General features: G+C 42.0%; 1 protein-coding gene across 1 annotated transcript in view; it reads left to right on the forward strand.

Annotated features, from left to right (window-relative positions):
• Nucleotides 1-14,824, forward strand: part of LOC120528175 (oocyte zinc finger protein XlCOF6-like) — an 81,698-nt gene extending 66,874 nt beyond the window's left edge. The window contains exon 4 of the mRNA XM_039752261.1: nt 12,837-14,824. Within this exon, the coding sequence (XP_039608195.1) occupies nt 12,837-13,748 (912 nt within the window). The 3' untranslated portion in view covers nt 13,749-14,824. The remainder of the gene's footprint in view (nt 1-12,836) is intronic.
• The last annotated feature ends 5,525 nt before the right edge of the window (nt 14,825-20,349 follow it).

The raw sequence follows: 20,349 nt of genomic DNA on the forward strand, positions 1-20,349 counted from the left end.
AGGGCCCAAAATCACTAAAGTGACGCAGAAGTGTTACTTTAGCAATACGTGCTTTTTATTAAGCAACTGGATTGGAGCAAAAACCTGCAGCCACTGCGGCTCTCCAGGACCGTGATTGAGGACCCCTGGACTAGTTCGAATAAAGCAATGCAACTTTATAATTAGAATCCATGAAGGACTGGCATCCTGCTCAGCAATGGCTCCAGTCTTGCACCCTATGCTTCCAGAACTGGCTCCAGTTTCCTGTGATCATGATTTGCATTTTTCAGGATTGAAAATGATGATTATGATTAAGTTAAAAAAGTAACCTGCCAGTGCTACAAGAAGAGTGCCTCACCAGCCCCCAATTCCCTTATGGATTAGATGGGTTTAATGGTAATTGAATTGATGGTTAGGTTCAACTTGAAGATCACATCAATGCTTCTATGCAGGGCAGAAGAATTCAAGCATTTTTTTGTTCTGTTGTGAGAAGTGTCTGGTTATCCACATAGCTTTTTCACTATCTGCAATGTTTCCTGCCAGATGTCCACAGTGCATTGAAGTTCTGCTTGTATGTCTGCCACAGCCTGGCGACAGGGAGATAGTGGATGAGTATTTGCACAGGGGGTCTCACTTTATCCAGGAATGAAGTAATTAAGCAACCCTGAATGGGACGGTGGTCCATCATAGAGTTCACTTCCCCATACACAGCCGGGGCAAACTGGAATCACCAGTCCACCAAACATGCATGTCTTTGGAAGTAAAGCTGTTCCACAAGACTGCCCCTCTATAATCTATAGTGTATTATGAACAAAATACAGTATGTGTTATAATAGAATTATAAAATGTTATATATAATAATTAATAACTAAATTAAAAACTTAATGTAAGAGAGTTAACAATCATGTAGTTGAAGACACTTTCCTCAGTCAAGATGTGTATGGACTGTGGACAGAAGGTCCTCCTCAGTCTCTCTGCACCGGTCTTCAGGCAGCCATTCCATTTTACTGACCTCAGCACAGGTACGAGGATGTGGTCAGAGGGATGGCTGTAGTCACTGATAATTGTCTTGGCTCTTGTCCAACATCACCGGCTGCAGATAGCCTCGAAGTTATCGAGTGCATACCCAATGATGCTCTCAGCTGACCACACCACGCTCTGCACACTCCTATCTATCTATCTATCTATCTATCTATCCATCTATCTATCTATCTATTTATCTATCTATCTATCTATCTATCTATCTATCTATCTATCTGTGATATAGTGCCTTCCATATCTATCTATCTATCTATCTATCTATCTATCTATCCTGCACATTGTATAAACGTGTTTAGTCTAAAAACACCTATAATTTAACCGTGAAACTGCTGGTGTAAACCTGTGGTGACGCGTGGAGCTGCGGCTCGGGTGGTTTTTTGTGGTCTTTTATTTTGACAGCTACTTGGAAGCAACTGCTATTTCATTGAGGTGACGTTGGTGTCAATTGAGGACTTTTATTCTGACAGCGTTTGTTTTTTCCCTTGTGACTTCATACTTTACGCCAGGGAACTGTGCATTTTGATTGGTTCGTCAACGGAGTGAAGCCACGGAAGATCACAGTGGGAGTGTTTTGCACCATACGAGGCTCGTGTCTAAACAGCAGAGAAAGGACGTAGACAGAATAAGAAAATGAAAAGAAAGAGAGACGAGGAGAGAAAGAGCGTTGGAAAGAAGGAGTGTCGGTAAGCAACGAGAGCATCGAGCGGGGAGGGAAGAGGAAATTAAATTAAAAGTGGAGAAGGACGTAGGCAGGGATGTTGGGGTCAAAGACAACCAATGGCAGCGTGTGGGTAACGAATCCAAATAGATTACAATAAAAAAAGAAGAAAGATTTAGCAAAATTAGAAAGCGAGAGAGTCGCGGTAAACTTCCCGTCCCCCGTTTATACTGACTCTGGTCGAGTCTCCAGGCTGCTGCCTGAGCCGCTCGTTTGTCTGATCCCGTGCTCGACATTCAGTCTGACCTATGTCAGCGACTGGAGTCACAACAAAACCCGAAACTCCCAAGTTTCACAACAACCTTTTCCTAAAATAGCGTTGGCAATACGAATGGATCACTGGAAAAATGCCACGTGGACGTGCACGAGGGCTTAAACCCAGGGGCGTAAGAGAATGGAGTGGCGTGTGACTGAGCCATAAAACAGCCAGTCAGTCAGTCATTTTCTAATTTTGGCGGGGGTCTGCAGAAGCCTATTCCAGCTAACCTAGGTAGGAACAAACCCAGGACAGGGCGCCAGTCCATCGCTGGGCGAACACACACCCACTCCAATCACCCACTAGGCCCAATTTTGGCTCGCCAATGGACCTAACCTGCATGTCTTTGGACTTGAATGCTATATATATATATATATATATATATATATATATATATAATCTCGTAGCGCGTTCTTTTAAAAGAAACAATAAAGAAGACTTGAATTTGTAGTCTGACTCTTCGGGTCTCAGTGTGGCGGCGACTGAAGCTCTCGACTCGTCTGTAAAAGCGCATGGAGTGGCGGTGGTGACGGCGTGCAGGTCTTCAGTTGCGCCTGTCACTTGAACGGCTTTATTCACACAGCAGTGTTGTGTTCATTATAGCCATTAGTTTCTTCACATATGCGTCCCTCGCACATTTTCACAGCAATTATTTTATATACTAGATAATCAAGTAAAACGTTTAATGTAATAAATAAATTAATTAATAAATAAGATTACATGTCTAAGCGGAGGTGTAAAAATTACCCAGTAATTATACGTGAGTAAACCTTCACTGAAGCAAGAAGTATTCCTGTTTTGCAAAAGTAAAAAGGTATCTCCTTTTGAAAGTACTCAAGTACCAAAAGTTTAAGTCTATTTCATAATAATGAGAAGGTGCAAGGCTTTGTGTAGAGAATGCAGTACTTTTATTTATACTAATTCAATCCTGCCCATGATCAGCACATAACTGCGGTCAGTGTCACGGTGGCACTGGTGAGTGTGGATACGACTCACCCTGTGCCTCCCCTTGGAATACCCAGCAGCAGTAGATCAGGCACCCTGTGGAGGTTGAAGTGTCCCCACCCCTTGCCAAGTGATGGACGTGATTCCATCAGTCACAAGAACAGGTAGGAGGAGGTTTAAACAGCAACACAAAACTCAGAAACCCTAAGGCAGTGAGTCAAGTGTGTTACACCCGATAACAGGCTTCCGGTCCTTTTTATACACTTAATGATGGCATAATCATTCAAAAAAATTAAATAAGAAATACAACTTCATACATAAAGTAAGTTTACTATTGGCTACATATTGTTGCTAACAGGATATGGCAGATTGGAAATATTCTTAACAATCCCACATCACAACTTACCCACGCGTACGCTATTAACAAACCATGCGTCCTTGGTACAGAATTCCTGTGTAATCATTGCAGAGGTTGTCAGCTGGAAAAACTGACCTCATAACAGCTGCACACCACGAGGCACACTACAATTTAAAAAACATTATATCCTTGTCCTTATTTTTCTCATAATTCCAAAAGCCTTGCTTGTTTCCACTTTAACTTTTATTATAGTGTTCCTTACTTACTGCTATCAAAGTTTAGGGAAAAAAAAAAACCATACATTATAGCAAAGCAGATTTGCAACAGTCTTCTTATAATAAGCTGCTCAGAAAAATTAAAACACTTTGAAAACACATCAGATCTCAGTGGAAAGAAAAAAAAAATCCTGCCGGCTGTCTCTACTGCTATGGACTGATATGGTGATGTGTTAGGAACGGAAGCATGGAAATGAAAATGATCAACCGACAGAGAGAGGGCTGAATTCAAAGACGAAAAACCCGAAAATCAAAGGGAACAAATGAGGCAGCAGGCAGGCAAGTCCATTTGACGAAATTTTATTGCAGCAACTCCAAATCATACTCAGTAGTTTGTGTGACCCCCACGTGCTTGTATGCCTGCCAGACACCATCCTAATGAGATGACAGATGGTGTCCTGGGGGATCTCCACACCAGATCTGGACATCACTGAGCTCCTGGACAGTCTAAGGAGTCGGATGGACCCAAACATAATGTCCCACCCAGAGGTTTTCTATTGGATTGAGGTCAGGCGAGTGAGCATGGGGGCCAGTCAATGGGATCAATTCCTTCATCTTCTCACCAACACATGAGGCCGGGCATTGTGGTGCACCAGGAAGAACCCAGGAGCCACTGCACCAGCGTAGGGTCTGACAAGGGGGTCCAAGGATTTCATCCCGATACCTAATGGCAGTCAAGGTGCTGTTGTCTAGCCTGTAGAGGTCTGTGCGTCCCTCCCCAGATATACCATCACTGACCCACCATCACACTGGTCATGCTGAAAGATGTCACAGGCAGCATAATGTTCTCCATGGCTTCTCCAAACCCTTTCATGTCTGTCACGTGTGCTCAGGGTGAACCTGCTCTCATCTGTGAAAAACACAGGGCGCCTGCCAGTGGTGAATCTGCCAATTCTGGTATTCTATGGCAAATGCCAATCGAGCTCCACGGGGCCCACTAGAGGACGTGTAGCCTTCAGGCCACCCTCATGAAGTCTGTTTCTGATTGTTTGGTCAGAGACATTCACACCAATGGCCTGCCTGCTGGAGGTCATTTTGTAGGCTCTGGTAGTGTTCATCCTGTTCCTCCTCATCCAAAGGAGCAGATAGCGGTGGGTCCTACTGATGGGTTAAGGACCTTCTATGAGGGGCCTTGTCCAGCTCTCCTAGAGTAACAGCCTGTCTGTCTCCTGGAATCTTCTCCATGCCCTTGAGACTGTGCTGGGAGACACAGCAGACCTTCTGGCAATGGGAGGCACGTATTGATGTGCCTGCCATCCTGGAGAAGTTGGAGTATCTGTGCCAGCTCTGTAGGGTCCAGGTATGGCCTCATGTGACCAGTAGTGACACTGACCAGTGACAAATGCAAAACAGATGAGGAGGGAGAAATGTCAGTGGCCTCCCTCCACCTGTGAAACCATTCATTCCTGTTTTGGGGGTCGTCTCTTTGTTGCCCCTCTTGTTCATTTCATTAAACTGATGAACAAGCCCCTCTGCTACTTAACTGACCAGATCAACAGCCCACAAGTTTCACTGACTTGATGCTAAACTCTCATTCAAAAGTGGGCCTTAAAATTTTTTGAGCAGAATATATAAACATCTACACATGGAAGTGCGTGGGTCTGTCTGTCCATCCAGCCTGGAAGTGTGAGGCTACAGCATGAAACTCAAAGAGCTGGCAAGGTGGCCCTGAGTTAACAAGTTGGAAGAAGAAGGAAGGATGAGGCGGAAAGAATGCGACTCCGCTGACATGGAGGAGAGAGAAAATCGCTTAGCCGCTGATAGACGAGTGGGACGAGCGCATCTGCTAAACGAAGCCGACGACTCTGCATTTCAGTTTTGTTTCTGTAGTACTAGGTTGTTGTACCGTGTTAGCCATTATGAATGTAGAGAAACAACAAAACAACAGACACTCAAATACGAAGAGCTACTGCCATACCCAGAGAGAACCTTCTGGAATATAAAAACAAAGACAACAAGAACCGCATCCCCCTTGTTGTCACCTACAACCCACATCTTGAAACACTTCGAAAAACTATAAAAGAACTTCAGCCAATGCTAAACAACGACCAAACACTAAAAAAATGTATTTCCTGAACCTCCCCTCCTGGCATACAGACAACCACCAAACCTTCAGCAACTAATTGTCCGATGCTCCCTAAATGAACCAACAGAAAATGGCACATCTCCCTGCCTACAGAAAAGATGTAAAACGTGTGCCCACGTCTACAATACAGACCGTATAATTATACCAAACTCCCGACTTGAACATCACATAAAGGGATCATTTTCCTGCAGATCATCTAATGTTGTCTACCTAATTCTCTGCATGAAATGTCCTGACACTGCACTCTATGTGGGAGAAACTGGACAAACACTCCGCCAGAGAATGAATTTTCACAAGTGCCACATTAAACACGGTAACACAGATGTGCCTGTAGCGGCCCACTTCAACAGCCATGGACACTGTGAGAGGGACTTTAAAGTCACAGGGCTTATGGGCAACTTCAAAACGCAGCAAGAGTGATTAGAATGGGAAGTTAAACTCATGTTAAAATGTAATACATTACAGCATGGCTTGAACAGAGACAAGAGTTTTATAGCCAGATATGAGGACTGTTTGCATCTCTCAGACTGACACAGACAACCTGACTAGAGATCTGCAGTGTTTTGAAAAACTTCACAAACTTCAAAGGACTTTGTTGGACAGTTATCTTATCTAAAGATCTTGACCATACATTGTTCTTCTATCTCCTGTTAAATTTATTCTTAGCCTGAATGAACCTATTCATTTTTTACATTTAAGATTTTTCCTTTAAAGCTTTACCAGTGTTGTTTCTTGTCCTAGTGTGTGGATATAAACATCTCGCCTGAAGAAGGGGCCAGAGTTGCCTCGAAAGCTTGCATACTGTAATCTTTTTAGTTAGACAATAAAAAGTTTTGTTTCTGATAATTTCAATAGTTTTTAGGAGCCCAGGCTTTTTACAGTAACAGCTTACGCAGCTAGTATCACATAAAAGCAAATATTTAACAAGTTTGAAGCAATTCATAAATCGGAAGAGTAAAGGTTCATCAAACTAACCCAACAAAGTGTGCAGCTGTACCTCCAGAGCATCGCACCTTCATCCCGTGTTGAGTCCCCACAAAGCCACGGATTCGGATTCCATTCCAGCCCCTACTCCAGAGAGAAGAAGAGGGACAGTAAACTATAAAAAGAAAGAAAGAAGCAAACAATTCACATCCTTATCACTTGATTAGACGCACAATATGAACAATGAGTGAAAATCAACACAGATTGGGTTTATTACACTTCACTGAAGTAAAGAGAGATGTTAGAAGGGCAAATTATTACATTTAATGGTAATGCAACCATTTTAGAGTCGTAGTTTATGCTTAACATGAAATCTCTTAAGTAAACTAGGATTTAGTTTTCTTAATCTGGTGCCCAATTTATCGTTAAATTACCCTCTCAAGCATTCGTGTAAATGACAAAATTCTGTACGGTTAAACTCAAGGAATATTATTAACTCTCCCGTTAATGCACTCCAATAGGCATCGAAATTCCCATACATACGAGGTGAAAACCCGGCAATCATGAGTATTTTTTTTTTTTCTGGAGGGTGGAGTGGCAGTAAGTTCCGCCGTTTGCCAATAGGTGCGCCAATAGGAGACCAAGCGGCGTCCTTGAAGTTCTCAAGCGACTGCGAGATTTGGTGCGGAGAAAATGACCCGAATTGTGGCGATCAGGCGAGTGAGTGGCTTCTGCGTCACAACAACACAGCATTGAGTGTGCGGCAGTTGATCACAAAGAAAAAAAAAACAAAGCGGAATGATTGTGCTTTCCCACCCGGCCCCCCCCCACACTCCCTGGACTTTGCAACCTGCGATTGTTTCCTTATTTCCAAGAATGAAGAGGGACCTTAAAGGAAAGCGTTGTCAGGATGTAGAGGAGGCGCTGAAGGCTGTCAATGTGCAAGTTTTTCAGAACAGTTTGGAACAATGGAAAAAGTGGTGGGACAAATGTTATGGGTCTGAGGGAAAAGTATTTTGTGGGTGATTACATTTTGGAAATATTCTGAGACATTTACAATTATTAATATTATTTTTTTTAATTCTCCTTATTTTTATGCCCCCCTCATATGAGCATGAAACCATCCATCCATTATCCAACCTGCTATATTCTAACTACAGGGTCATGGGGGGGTCTGCTGGAGCCAATCCCAGACAACACGCAAGGCAGAAAAAAAACCCCGGGTAGGGTGCCAGCACACCACAGGGCACACACACACCAAGCACAATTTAGAATCGCCAATCCACCTAACCTGCATGTCTTTGGACTGTGGGAGGAAATCCACGCAGACACGGGGAGAACATGCAAACTCCACGCACCTGGGAAACGAACCCGGGTCTCCTAACTGTGAGACGGCAGCTCTACCTACTGCGCCACCGTGCTGCCCAGTATAAAACCAACTTTCATTAATATTTCACCACAATAATTCAACTTCAATACAACATAATAAAATGGCAGAAACAAATCTGAGAGTCAGTGCCGTGGACGTGGGTCCATACTGTTAATTTAAATGCTCTTTCCTGAACCGCGTAACCAGGACAGCTCAGAGACAGAGAGAGTTCAATGGAGGATAGAATAACAGATGTCCAGTAATTCTCCACGACAGAATATTTTGCTGCTTAGAGTTCACACTTGTGTACAAAGCTAGAATTTTCACTTTGTCAGTCGTCTGCACTTAGCTTAGTTATTGTGGCTCTAAAGTAGATTCCTGGTCGGCAGGCCAGACGTCTGTTAGCTTTCCCTGAGCTCAATTTCCATAAGGTAGCAACCAAAGTACTGATTGATCTCTGTTTGTGGAAAAGCGGACGCCACTTGTATTAGCACTCTGGTAACAAGGGACAACAAGACCTTGATGCCATTTTGTTTGGCACTCCTCTTACCCCCTCACAGGTGACACAATCTTTTTTTGAAACCTGACTCTGCCTTATCGAGTCAGTCGTCAACGTTTACAGCGGGGCTCACCGTAATGCTTCAGTAATTAGGCTCATAGGGGGCTGCTGCAAAATCTTTTGCTTACAGTGCACAAAATATCGTTTGTACAATATATAACTTGTGGTCCCAAGATCGTGTTTGTGCTAGGGCTGTGCGATATGACCAAAATCTTATATCCCGATATTTCATTTCATATCCCGATATCACGATATAGTACATTTTCTTTGTATTCAGTGAATAGTTTATATAATAACCACTCCATTTTTTTTTTTTTCATTTAAATTAAAAAAATCAAAAATGAGAAGTACTCAACTTGTAATTATTTCTGTTCTTTTATTTAGAACATTTGAGCAAATGTTTGACTTAGAATGTAAACATAAAATGTTAATGTATCAAATATAAAACACTTTTCAAAAACAAATTACTAAAGGCCCAATATAAAATACTGCCATATAAAATGCCTGACATAAAGAAAATGTGAACTGTAGCAGCAATAACTCTCACAACATATATTAAATATAAAAGGATCAAAGAACTAACAACTAAACTATATAAGGCCAATAAACCCTTTAAACAAAATAAATACAAGTCTAACATTAACTGTCAAAACCAAATGTAAACATTGTACTTCAAACTGTAGCAGCAATAAGGCTTACGACAAAAATGTATTAAATATATAATATTAAATATAATATTTTTTAGGCTACATTCTAGTAAAATGTTAATTTGCACATCGTAGTGTGGCAAATCTCCGTTAATGAGTTACAGCTGATCGCCCGTGCGTGGGACTGGACGGCGCTAACGTGTTGATGCCGTCCAGCCCCAAGCACGGGGCGATCCGCGGTAACTCGTTAACGGAGATTTGCCGTGTTAATGCAGTTGTGGCGTAAACGTAATTTTAACAAGATTAACGCTGACAGCAAACGCTGCAGGGAAATTTATGCCTTAAGCAAATTGATTTGGTAGCAATTAATCTTCCAAGCTTTTAACATGCTCGTTTAAATAGTACCTTTACAACTGTAATATCCTACGTGGCCTGCCTCTCAGTTGTAAACTCTCTGCATGCTCGCTCACGTGCTTTTTGCGGAGGTGGTAGAAGAGGTTTGTCGTGTTGGAGTCTGTGGTAGCGATCGGTTTGCAGCATAATTTGCACAGTACCGTTTTCTGGTCCGTGTCAGACTCTTCAAATCCAAACCATCTCCATACTACAGAGGTAGCCCCTCGTTTAGGAACAAGGTCCTTCTGTGTGGAGCTACCTGGTGTTGCCTCGTCTTCATCAGCCATGCTAGTGTGTCTGCATCCACGTGGTGGCCATCAAAACAATGAAAAAAATATTGCCGTAAACAGTTTATTTTGCGACACCACGAAACAAACGATAGCGTAATGTGCAGCGATAGACGTTTTCATATTGTCATCCGATATCGTTATATCGAACAGCCCTAGTTTGTGCCTGTGGCACCATTTTTTTTTGTTTTTTCGGGGACTCTATATAAAGATAGCTTTAGTAAAGGGAAAAATGCTTACCTCAGCATGACTATAAATTTGAAGGCAAATTCCTGCAGCAGAGATTCCTTAATGCAGTGTCTTCTGTGCCTAATTTATAAATCACCTTTGCATTTTACTAATTTAAATATAGTGGTCAAATACAACCATGGGGAAAATATGCCTGTTCAGTTTCCATGTCTTAACTTTAATAATCTTGACATGAGCAGCCAAATGAGCAGGAAGAAGGGGTGCTATGACAATTTTTTTTCTCTTAATTTCTCTTCTAAAAATTAATTGTCCAAAAATTCGAACTTGAGATTTTGAGGAAATCTCAACATTTTTCACTTCCCAGAGTCCCAGTTACTTTCTTGTAGAGGAAAGTATTGTAATCGTCCAAAAATCTGACCTCGAGATTTTGACGAATCTCGACGTCTTAGACCACCCTGAGTCCAATTTACTTTCTTGTAGATGAAAATATTGTAATCTTCCAAAAATTCGATTTCGAGATTTTGATGAATTCTTGACGTTTTATACTTCCTTGAGTCCAATTTGCTTTCTCGTAGAGGAAAGTATTGTAATCGTCCCAAAATTGGATTTTGATGAATCTCGATGATTTAGACATCCCTGAGTCCAAAAATACCATTTTTGGAAATGTGTGTGTAAACACAATAACTTGAGTCCGCTTTCACTTTGGTCAACCAAATTGGTCAAACCAAGTATTAGGTACAAGATGTACAGACACAAGGACAATCAAGTGCGTGTGGGATAAACTGGTGGCAATGTACTGTAATACATTTAATACATTCGTATTATCATCAAATGTATTTTAAGTGAGTACTTCTGGGTGTGAGGCCATCAGGTGCAGACAGTGAGCGCTCAGTCCAGGGGTCTGTGGAGCAAACGTCAAGCTGCCTCTGATCCAGAGACATCATTTTGGTGCTGGGCTAGAAGTGACACCTGGGGAGCATTAGAGCTGTCTCTGTGCCCTGAACATAAATAGGCAAGAGTAATGGAGAGAAAAGAAGAGGAGTGAGAGGAGGAGTGTTTTTTTTTACAGTGGGTGGGGGCAATTCTAACGGGCAGGGAATTAAGAACCATTCAGGTGGGTCCACTGACGCTGTCAGTGGGCTTCTTTATATGTTTAATGGTTGTCAAACGTGACTTGATAGGTGTTTGTGCTTGACAAGTCCTCTTCAAAGTCTCTTCCTTACTGTAATTAATCTGTGGCATATCAATACATGACTGGCCGAGTCTCTTTGAAATGGTGGTCTTAGTTTAGGTCAAATCTAGACATTTTGATTAGACTTGAGTAGACCTGTGCTTCCAGTATGAAATGATTCCAAATGAAACAGCCTTCACCTTTCTCCCCTTTTCCTGATGTTCACTTTGTCTCAATCAGCTGGACTTTGTCTTGGTATCAAGCAGGTTTTCACCCCAAATCTACTTGGGCTAACAGAAAAGGTTTGCAACATTTCAAATCTCACATACAAACCTAGCTGTGAGTTTTCTGAGTTTGTTAAAAACTGGAAGTTAATGGTGGAATGTGCTCAACTTATTTTTGCTGAATCTATGAGATAATTCCAACACTTTAATTTTGACAGGTAAAAAGGAGCTGCTGTCCCAGGTCACGTGGTCATGGCCTCCAGGCCAAAACCGTCCCTGTGAGAGCGGAGTCTTAGATGGGAACAAAATAGTTTTGCACAGAGCATGGCCTCGGCCAGAGGTGACGGCGCAAGTGAACGACTGGCACACATTAAACGGGAGGATTGTGAGTGGGGTGCACCAGAGGAGTTGTATGTGAAGGTGGAGGACTATGAAGGAAGAATCTCGGATTTTAAACAGGAGGAGTGCAAGGGGGTGACAGTTGAAGCTAAACCTCAGCATGTAGAACTGCAAAACCCGGAGACTGGGAATATTTTCAAACAAGAGTTTTGTGACGAATCTCATTCAAGTTTATGGCATTGGGTTACTAATATGGGACAGCTGGCTACCCAACAAAATTGTTTGAAACTGAAATCGGAGTTCTCTGAGCTTGAAGAGAAAATCAATGAAAGAAATGGGAGAGAAAAAGGAAAAACGCAGCAACCATCTAGGAGTATGGAAATGAGTAAGTAATGCAATGAAGCATAAAAGAAAGTGAAAATGATAATATTTACAGATTTGTGTTTGTTTCAGTGTTTTTAGTAATTGGAAATGACTGTGGTGACTGGGTTGTAGTCAAGACTGGGCAGTACTGTTGCTGTTTGTGATGCTCCATGTCACTGTGCTGTTGCAAAACGACAGGTGCAGTTTGCATGTCATGTTAAGGTTTTATTTATTTGAAAACATTTAACAAAACTGTTTGTATCATTGCAGATTTCCAAGAGTGTGGCAACTTATTCCCGTCTTCATCCGCTGAGCTGTCTCTTCAGTGTAGACTGCAACACACACAGGAAAATGAGAAGATGAAGAAGAATTCAAAAAGAGGATCTGAGAATTTCACATCAGCTTCCTTCCAGTGTAGTTCTCTTCCTGCAAGAGAAACCATCGATGCTAAAGAACAACAAGGGCTTAGCACAGACCAAGAGTCCTTGTACACTGCCCGAGCTTTTGAACAAACCTTTAAAAACAAGTCTGACTGTAAAGATCTCAAGCTGAATCAAAAAAGACCAAAGCCATATTGCTGCTCTGAGTGTGGCAAGCAATTCACGATCAGTTGCAACCTTCAGAAGCACATGAAAATTCATACTGGAAAAAATACGCTTTTCTGCTCTGAAAGTGGCAGACGATTTTGTGACAGTCATGGTCTCCAAAGACAGAATAGAATCCACACTGGAGAAAAGCCATACAGCTGTGCCGAGTGTGGGAAAAGATTCAACAAAAGATGCCATCTTCAGAGCCACACAAGAATTCACACTGGAGAAAAGCCATATGGCTGTTCTGAATGTGGTAAAAGATTCACCGAGAGTAGCACCCTTCAGAGGCACAAAATACTTCATACTGGAGAGAAGCCGTACTGTTGCTCTGAATGTGGCAAACGATTCACCATCATTAGCCTTCTTCAGAGCCACACAAGAATTCATACTGGGGAGAAGCCGTATTGCTGCTGTGAATGTGGCAAATGCTTTGCTGACAGTCGTGGTCTCCAAAGACATACAAGACTCCACACTGGCAAAGAGCCATATGGCTGTGCTGAATGTGGCAAAAGATTCATCGAAAGTTGCCTTCATCAGGGTCATACGAGAATTCATAGTGGTGAGAAACCGTTTTGCTGTTCTGAATGTGGGAAACGACTTTCTGACATTTACAGTCTCCAAAGGCATAAAAGAATGCACACTGGAGAAAAGCTGTATGGCTGTACTGAATGTGGAAAACTCTTTACTGACAGTAGCCATCTTCAGGCACACACACGAATTCATACTGGAGAAAAGCCCTTCTGCTGCTCTGAATGCAGCAAAAGATTTTCTGACAGTTCCAGTCTGCAAAGACATACAAGAATCCATACGGGAGAAAAACCCTATGGCTGTGCTGAATGTGGTAAAAGGTTCACTGTAAGTAGCAGTCTTCAGAAGCACAGAGTCATTCATACTGGAGAGAAGCCATACGGCTGTTCTGAATGTGACAAACAATTCTCTAGAAACAGCAGTCTTCAGCGTCACCTAAGAATTCATAAAGGGTGCCAACTTAAGGGAGTAGTAAATGAAGTGGTGCAAGAGAACTCTCGTGACTGAAGAGTGAGGTTTACTCCTGTCTTGTTAGTGAGCACACCAAGAAATTTAGAGGAAATGAACCCTGAGAAAAGCCTGAAGGCGAAAGTGCAATATTTAAATTCAGAGGAACAGGCCAGAAGGATAGAGCGCACAGTTTCAGAGTAGCCGGCAAAAAGGAATGGAATTGAAATCGGGAGAAAGTAAAACCGCACTCGTGTACTTAGGGGGGCTTTCACATCACCAAGACAGACGGGTATGTATGCGAGAGAGAGAGAGTGCGGGGAACTTTTAAATAAGGTGGGCTGCACCTGAGCACGTCCTGACGAACCGTGTGCGTGCCGACGTGACAGTTTATTGGAAGACCGCGGGTGACATAAAGGGCTCGCAGTATAAAATCACGGGCCGAACTCCAGGGGTCGCCATTTGAGCAGGTCTCTGAGCTTAGGTGTAGATCTGTGCTACTGATTTGCCTGGCTTAGTAGTAGAGATATGTACCGACCTTTGTGCATATAGTAGGTACTTAATTATTTATTTATTTATTTATTTTATTAATTTTTCAGCCTGTCCTTTGTGAATTGTCTTATAGCTGCTGTTGTTTTTTCTTAACTGTTGTTTTGGAAATCACTGTAAATAATATAAGTAGCACCAGCACTCATTTTCTTTTGTTTTGGAAGTGTCTTTTAATTGTAAGTATTTCTGCAAGACATTTGTTTGTAAAATAGTTTAGACGTGGCTGCAATTAAACAGAATCCTGTTTTTGAACAGTCTTTTTCAGTCTGAGTCTCTCTTACCCCATCCTCCTGGTTGCTCAGTCTCATCTACTGGCACCCCCAAATCGGGAATTGTACAACAGTCTCCTTGCCAGGGGTGTCACAGGCTGATATGAATGGAAGAAAAAGTTCACCCATAAGCAAAATGTTCAGAATTACCTAAGAATCTACGCTGTTCTGCAGTTTTGATTGGGGCAGATGATATTCCGATAACAACAGCCTTTGTAAATGTTCAAAAATTCAGGCTGAAGAAGAAAAATAAAAAAAGGCTACTGCTTTAGATTTGGTAAAGCAGGGGCAGGCAGCGTCGGTCCTGGGGCCTCATGTATAACGGCGTGCGTAGAATTCGCACTATAACATGGCGTAAGCACAAAAGCCGAAATGTGTTTACACACAGAAAAATCCAGATGCAGGAATCTGTGCGCATCAACTTCCACGTTCTTCCGCTACATAAATCCCGATCAGCGTGAAAACTAACGCCGTGCACGCGCATTATGTAACGCCCCAAATCCTCCCAGAATTACGCCTCTTTGAATATGCAAATCAATATAAATCGCCCTTAAGCTCAGCCTTCTGTGAAAAGACAATGAGAAAAGCACGGGGGAAAATATAAGAATTTCAGCGAATACCAAGTGGAGGCAAAGGAAAAACATACTATTTGTTCAAATAAACCGTGGTATAATCAACAAAATGAAGTTGATCGAGTGACATAGCGTGTTGGAGAAACTTGAAAGCTCACACTCACAAATCGCACAGTGCCGGAAATAAAAAAGAAGTCGCATATCAAAGTCGCCGTGAAAAGAAGAGTTGTAGCCCACTGTCTGAGTGTCATATGAAAGCTTATTAGGGTACAGAGGGAAAAAAGGCACACAGTGGGGAAAAAGCACGAAATGTCAACTTCAATCTCGACATTTCCACTTTAATCACATAGTTTATTTTGTCATTAAAGTAGAACATTATAAACTTAATCTTAAAATCGTTTAATTAACCAGTTTCTCAAATCACATCGTAATTAAAGTAGCACGTTAAATGCTTTGTTTTGTATTTGATCTTCTATGTGCTCTGTGTGTGTGAATCACTACTTGCTTCTTAAACCGGCTCTTCCTCCAACTGGACACGGAGTCCATTACATTTGTGATATTACAGCTCTCTGAATAACTAAAATACTGAGATGTATACGTGATGTCATTTTCATGATGATAGGAGTTAAAGCACGTTATTAAACATGTATTTCACTTCGATGAAATAACTTACTGCAGCAGTACAATCAGGGGCGGCTCTAGGCATGTGGTGGCACTGGGCAGAGGAAGAATCGATGGCTCCTTTGCCCGCCAATGTCAGTAAGGTAGCTTATGCACGGTGGATGGCCATGTCCGTTGCGGACACTGCATAGCTGCCTTCTGCTTAGGACACAAGCGTTTAACTTTTGCCAAAATTTGCTGCTGCATTTTTAAATGTCATTATTTTCCCTTTCTGTTTTATATTCAATATATATTGGCGGCCGTGTGCAGGTGCACAGTTCGCACGTCCCTAAGGCCGCTTCGGCAGTCCTGTCTCTTTCAAACGTACTAACCCCCAATTCCTGTCTTTGCTTTTCTTTCTCCAAATACCCGATCGCCACACTATCAGCTCTGTAATAGACGTTAAGCCATCTGTAAGCTTAGAGTGCCGATTCTTCAAAACATTTAAGTAACATTGAAATATCTTCGTAGTACGTGTTTAATTATTCTATCCTTCACGCCAGTCCCAGTGCGAGGCAGGAACAATCGTGAGCGGAGCACCAGATTCTTGCTAACGTAGCAACACCGTGTCCTTTACTTATTAACAATATAGATTATTTAAATGAAGTTAAAGTTTTATCTGTTAAATATAATAAACATATTTTGCTGCATTTCATCTTAAAAATGATATCATCATCATATGTAAATATGCGCTTTATAAAGTGGCTCAGGTTGTGTAATATTATAACGGTAGTGCAAGTTTACAGTGAAGTGATTGTACTTATAAGTACAGACAGTTCTACAAGGAGCACTTGATGGATTTAATGAGTGCGTTTAGAGCTCTTGGGATGAAACTGTTTCTGAACCGCGAGGTCCGTACAGGAAAGGTTTGAAGCGTTTGCCATGTGAGAAGCAGTTTAAATAGGCAGCATGGCTGAGGCCGCGTGTGCTTGATGCTGTATCCCGATAATTCTCTTTCCGATCAGCTGCTCCGAGTGGTGCAGTGAGAGTAATAAGGAAAAAGATGATCTGCTGTGACAACTCCTAATGGGAGCAGCTGAAAGAAGAAGAAGAAGGTGCAGTGAGAGTGACAACGCTAAAGCAGTTATGGCATTTGGAATAGTTTGACCATACTGTTATATTGTTACTGGTTAATTAATATCAGATGCATTACACTAATAAACAATATGCAGTTAGTTTCAGTGTATTTATAAAGCTGCATCAGGAAAAGAAAGGATAACCACACAGGAACAGTAGCACTGCTTTGACGCTGGGTGCCGCCAGTCTGCAACGAGCGGAGAACTTGCATACGACAAGGTGTGAGGTACCGTGGAAATGTGCATAGCTTTAAGCCAAGTTTAGGTTTTATACATCGCGATTTGAACGTGGAAACGTTCTTATGCAACATTCCTGTGCGTACGCACCGTTTATACATGAGGTCCCTGGAGGGCCACAGTGGCTGCAAGTTTTCTTTCCAACCCAATTGCTTAATTAGACACCAGTCCTTGCCAATGTTGTTAGTCTGCAATGTTCGGGTTCTTATATTATAGGAAATCCATCCATTTTCCAACCCATTGAATCCAAACACAGGGTCACGGGGGTCTGCTGGAGCCTTTCCCAGCCAACACAGGGCACAAGGCAGGAACCAATCTCGGGCAGGGTGCCAACCCACCGCAGGACACATTATATATAGGAAATCATCTAAATGATTTGAAGCCTAAAATGGATAATTTTTAGTCTGTCCCATTTTTCTCTTAAGTGTTTTATTAAACCAAATAGTGCGTGATGAATCTACTCAGGTGTAAATGGAAACAAGTTAGATAGAGAACTGCCGGCTCCTTACTCATCTACTGTACATTTTATTGCTAATAAGGAGCCATTAGAACAACAAATGCAGTTGTTTACTAAGACTAAAGTAAGCAATTAAGGGAGGGGAACTTAAACAAGCGAGACCACTAATATAAGGCATCAAAATATCACTTGAGCAATAAGTGCTTCATCAGCAATAATTGACTTCTCATTAAGACACTACAAAAACCTGCAGCCCTTCAGGTGCCCTGTGGTAAAGGATTCTCACCTCAAAGTAATTTCCATGGGCCTTTAAGAATCCACAGTTGAGAGAAGCCTTACTCTTGTACCGAGTGTGGTAAACGATTCTCAAATAGCAGTGGACTTCATAACCGTAAAATAATTCACACTGGTAAGAAGCATCATAGCAGTTCTGAATGCGTCAAGTGTTTCAAAGACAGCAGGAGTCTTGATGACCACATGGCAATTCACACTTGATTAGTCCGTACTCAGAGTGGAAAGACAAAGAATAAGCAAATATCAAGAAATGCAATCTGAGATGAGCCAGATGTGAAATTAAACCCTCCGTCATTGTGCTAGTGGTGCTGGGATCAACAGGCTTTGTCAAAAACTACCTTACCTATCACCATCACTCCATTACAGAAGGAAGCACTATTAGGAACTATGCAAAAACTACACCAAGCCCTGGCAGCAAATCTATGAGAAGAAAAACAATATCAGTGCAGACATACAGTAACTCCAGAAAAACAAGCACACTTCAGGGTTCACTCCTGTTCTGAAATACAAGCAAACTAAACCAAATTATTAATCCCAGAGAAAGGCCCTGAAGGAGTAAGTTGGACGGTGAAGAATAAAGAAATGGTGGGAGAAAGGAAATGTAACCCTACTTACTATTCAGGTCTTGGTGAGTACCTTCAAAGTACCTTCACAATTATACAGGATGAAAAGGACCCATTAGAGTTTGTCATGCAGCATAAGCACCTGCCTTGACACTGTGGTAGGTGACGATGTTAGTGACAGTGCAACATCTTCAGATGAAGACAAGAAGATCTCCAATAGTGCAACATCTTCAGATGAAGACAAGAAGATCTCCAATGTGCTAGTAGAACTTGTGCAAGAAATGAAGAGTGCTGGACACAGTCCATTGGTCAAGTGAAGACAGAGAGGAGGTCAGGCACTGCTACTAGTAGGAATGAAATCAAGAGTTTCCAACTAAAAGGTATGGCAGGAGGGCTCCCAGAAAACTAATTCTGACATCTAAATTCTTTAAGGCAACTGATGCAAAGCCAAGATCTCTAATTGGAATAAATTAAATAAAGAGTGCAAATAAATGAAGAGAAATTAGGATATCATCAAAGAAGAGGAAAAGATTAAATAATCTAGAAAAGGAGGCACAACCAGAAGACATGTGAACAGAACAGCTGAGACCTGAGATGAAGAGAAGAGGAGGACTTCATATGGTATGGAGTGGAAGCTTTAGCAGCCAAACTGAGTAAAAAAAGAGGAAACGGACACATTTGAAAAGAAATTCAAAATTAAACACTCAAATATAAACAAACACATTTAGGAAATGAATTTGTAAAGTCCAGAAACTCAACCGATTCTCAAATAAAAAGATGCAAGTAACGATGGAAGATGTTTGGATGGAATTAACAATGCAATTGCTACAGGCCTCAATCTCCCAAATTATTGGTGTCCCTACATTATGGGCCAGTGAGGGACAAACCCCATCATGCCACCAGATGGTGCTGTTACATTTAGTAAATTCAACTTTTTCACATATTCATAGGAAACTCCATGAAATCTTCATAATAATTCTTAGTTTTTTTTTAATTATCCATTGTATCCTCAGTGGATTTTCTTATGTACGAGGGGAAGTCAAGCTAAAGTTAGAAAATGGGATTTTTTAAGAAACCTTAACAAAACTGACGCTGTCATTTCTCAATGTTGTCTCCACCCTTCTCACTTGCGCCATCTGCCAGGAATGATGGGATTCCAGCAGCATAAAAGGGTTTGTCTCGTCTGTCGCAACCACTCGTGCGCCGCGCTTTCTTCACGTCATCATCTGGCTTGAATCGACGACCACCCACATGTTTTTTTTAGTATTCCAAAAAATACGGTGCCAAATATGGAGGATATGGCAATATCTCAAACTTCAGTTTCTCCGGATAAGCCCATGTGTTCTTAGCAGTGGGGTGGGCGAGCAGGTGGGCATCGTCTGGCAGCAAAGGGACACCTTGAGACAGCAGTCCCTGCCGCTTGTATCGCAGGGCAGGCTTCACATTGGTCTCCAGCAAGTCACAGTGACTTGCACTAATGACTGTAGTACCCTTCGGTATGGAGTGGTCAACAATAACTCGGGTGCAAAAGTGGTGGCGAGGACAAGACGAAACCTTTTATTCTGCTGGCACTTCCAGACAGGTGGCGCAAGTGCATTGAGAAGGGTACAGACGACATTGAGAAATGACATGAGCAGTTTTGTTCAGGTTTGTTCCATTTTCTAATAAATCCCATTTTCTAACTTTGGCTGGACTCCCCCTCATAGTAGTCGTGCACTTTAGAGTTTAGCTCTTAATTAAGAAGTGCTTGAATCTGCTCAAAACGCGTTCCGATAATGGCTCAGTCAACCGAACGACTCTGTGCCACTCCTCATGAGTTCTCTTTAAACGGGCACAAAGAAATGCCCTTCATGGAACCGGCAATCTGATTTGGGGTGGAGACGCCATTGAGAAATGACAGTATCAGTGTTGTTAACGTTTGTTCCATTTTCTAATAAATCCCATTTTCTAACTTTAGCTGGAGCCCCCCTCGTATGATAGATAA

Source organism: Polypterus senegalus, chromosome 4 (assembly GCF_016835505.1).
Source record: "Polypterus senegalus isolate Bchr_013 chromosome 4, ASM1683550v1, whole genome shotgun sequence".
NCBI lineage: Eukaryota > Metazoa > Chordata > Cladistia > Polypteriformes > Polypteridae > Polypterus > Polypterus senegalus.